Source organism: Eretmochelys imbricata, unplaced genomic scaffold (genome assembly GCF_965152235.1).
Source record: "Eretmochelys imbricata isolate rEreImb1 unplaced genomic scaffold, rEreImb1.hap1 Scaffold_29, whole genome shotgun sequence".
Taxonomy (NCBI): domain Eukaryota; kingdom Metazoa; phylum Chordata; order Testudines; family Cheloniidae; genus Eretmochelys; species Eretmochelys imbricata.
The window spans coordinates 324,815-327,836 of NW_027554341.1; the positions used below are offsets into that span (position 1 = coordinate 324,815).

The 3,022-nt window shown below is 44.5% G+C and overlaps 1 protein-coding gene across 1 annotated transcript; it reads left to right on the forward strand.

The window, feature by feature from the left end:
• The first annotated feature begins 768 nt into the window (after positions 1 to 768).
• On the forward strand, positions 769 to 1,722 carry LOC144258653 (olfactory receptor 14A16-like). The gene has a single exon (XM_077806854.1). It carries the CDS (start codon positions 769 to 771, stop codon positions 1,720 to 1,722), a length of 954 nt encoding a protein of 317 aa, XP_077662980.1.
• The last annotated feature ends 1,300 nt before the right edge of the window (positions 1,723 to 3,022 follow it).

Below are 3,022 nucleotides of genomic sequence, written 5' to 3' on the forward strand. Positions count from 1 at the left end.
TCAAAGTACACAAGACAGACAAAGGGAAGGGGAGGAAAGAGAGGCAGCAGTGACTGCTCCATGGTCACAAAGTGACAGAGAACCGAAGTCTCCTGACTCACACAGCACAGAAATAAAGTCACAGAGGGGAACCACACAACCTAGCAGCAACTGAGCGATGCGACCAGCCCATCATCACCCAGCAATGGGAGTGCAGCTGGGATCTGGTGCCATAAATCATTGTATAAGTAAGGAATCAGGCGGTATTTGGAATGTTGGGGTGGAATCATCACAGAAAAGCTGCCATGCGGGAAGCTGGGTGATTCTGTGCTGTGTTTCTCAGTTAAGTGGGAATCAGACTGTGCTGGCATTTTAGTATTTTAGTTGGCCAAGTTGTGAGCCTGCTGTCTATAGCAATAGGAGCATAATTTTGGCTCAGATTGTTGGATTTGGGTTGTACTTTGTTCCATCTTTCATCCTGCATTTGATCAAGCCACATCTTGGGCCAGATCCTCAGATGGTGTAAACTGACCCAGCTCCAGTGACTTTAAGGGAGCAATGCCAATTTACACTCCTGTCATAACGCACCAGAGTAGTGCTCTGGTTGTGAGCGGTGAGGAGCCCTCACTACTCCAGTCAATGGACGTGACAAGTGCTGTGCACCTTTGACATTCACACCATGAGAAATCATGGAGAGGGGAATCAGAGTCATTCCCTCTCTCACTATAACCCTGACCATTGCTCTTGTCCTTCCCTCCACAGCCATCACACGATGAACTAAGAAAGAAAATGTCCAACCAAACCACCGTGACCGAGTTCCTTCTCCTGGGATTCTCTGATGTTCGAGAGCTGCAGATTTTGCACTTCATGGTGTTTCTAGTGCTTTACCTGGCAGCCCTGACAGGGAATCTTCTCATCATCATAGCCATAGCTCTTGACCACCACCTTCACACCCCCATGTACTTCTTCCTGATGAGTTTGTCCATCCTAGACCTTGGCTCCATCTCTGTCACCATCCCCAAATCTATGGCCAATTCCCTTATGAATACCAGGTCCATTTCCTATGCTGGATGTGTCGCCCAAGTCTTTTTCCTCATCTTCTTTGCTGTAGCCGACTTCGCCTTACTCACCATCATGGCGTACGATCGATACATTGCCATCTGCAAACCACTGCACTATGAGACTATAATGAACAGGAGAGCTTGTGTCCAAATGGCAGCCAGTGTCTGGATCAGTGTAATTCTCTCTGCTTCATTGCATACCGGGAACACGTTTTCGATAACCTTCTGTGGAAGCAACACGGTGGATCAGTTCTTCTGTGAAATCCCCCAGCTACTCAAACTCGCCTGCTCTAACTCGTACATCAGTGAAGTTGGGGTTATTGAATTTGGTGTGTGTTTAACCATAAGTTGCTTTGTTTTTATAATTGTGACATATGTTCAGATCTTGACCATGGTATTGAGAATCCCCTCTGAGCAGGGCCGACATAAAACCTTCTCCACATGCCTTCCTCATCTCATTGTAATTTCCATGTTTTTTTCCACTGTTGTCTTTGCCTACATGAAACCCATCTCCAGCTCTCCGTCAGCTCTGGATCTCGTGGTGGCTGTTCTCTATTCCGTGCTGCCGCCAGTGATGAATCCGATCATCTACAGCATAAAGAACAAGGAAATCAAAGCTTCCCTGAGGAAACTGACTGGGTGGAGGTTATTCAACAAGAATAAAATGTCTGCATTTCTCTGATGAACATGATTTTATCTGTGTTGTTTTAGCAAATACAATCAACTGATGACATTACTGTCCCCGTAATATGGTGTGTGATTTATTTATGCAAAATGCTGTATGTATAGTGGTAAATCCACACTAACTCCACTAAGCCAGAAGAGTTCCCAGAAGTCACCTATTACAGGACAGGCCTAACAAAGAAAATAACAGAACGCCACTAGCCATCACCTTCAGCCCCCAACTAAAACCCCTCCAACGCATTATTAAGGATCTACAACCTATCCTGAAGGATGACCCAACATTCTCACAAATCTTGGGAGACAGGCCAGTCCTTGCCTACAGACAGCCCCCCAACCTGAAGCAAATACTCACCAGCAACCACATACCACACAACAGAACCATTAACCCAGGAACCTATCCTTGCAACAAAGCCCGTTGCCAACTGTGTCCACATATCTATTCAGGGTACACCACCATAGGGCCTAATAACATCAGCCACACTATCAGAGGCTCGTTCACCTGCACATCCACCAATGTGATATATGCCATCATGTGCCAGCAATGACCCTCTGCCATGTACATTGGTCAAACTGGACAGTCTCTACGTAAAAGAATAAATGGACACAAATCAGATGTCAAGAATTATAACATTCATAAACCAGTCGGAGAACACTTCAATCTCTCTCGTCACGCGATTACAGACATGAAAGTTGCGATATTACAACAAAAAAACTTCAAAACCAGACTCCAACGAGAAACTGTTGATTTGGAATTCATTTGCAAATTGGATACAATTAACTTAGGCTTGAATAGAGACTGGGAGTGGCTAAGTCATTATGCAAGGTAAACTATTTCCCCTTGTTTTTTCCTACACCCCCCCCTCCTCAGACTTCTTGTTAAACCCTGGATTTGTGCTGGAAATGGCTCACCTTGATTATCATACACATTGTAAGGAGAGTGATCACTTTAGATAAGCTATTACGAGCAGCAGAGTGGGGTGGGAGGAGAGAAAACCTTTTGTAGTGGTAAACACCCATTTTTTCATGCTTTGTGTGTATAAAAAGATCTTCTACACTTTCCATAGTATGCATCCGATGAAGTGAGCTGTAGCTCACGAAAGCTTATGCTCAAATAAATTGGTTAGTCTCTAAGGTGCCACAAGTACTCCTTTTCTTTTTAAGTCAGTGGAGTTCTTCCAGGTTTATACCAGTATAAGTAAGATGAAAATCTGTCTATCTCATGCTTTTAGACTGCCACCCCTCACCATGTTATCTGAGTACCTTCCACATAAAATCAGTAGCTATTAGAAAGTACCCAG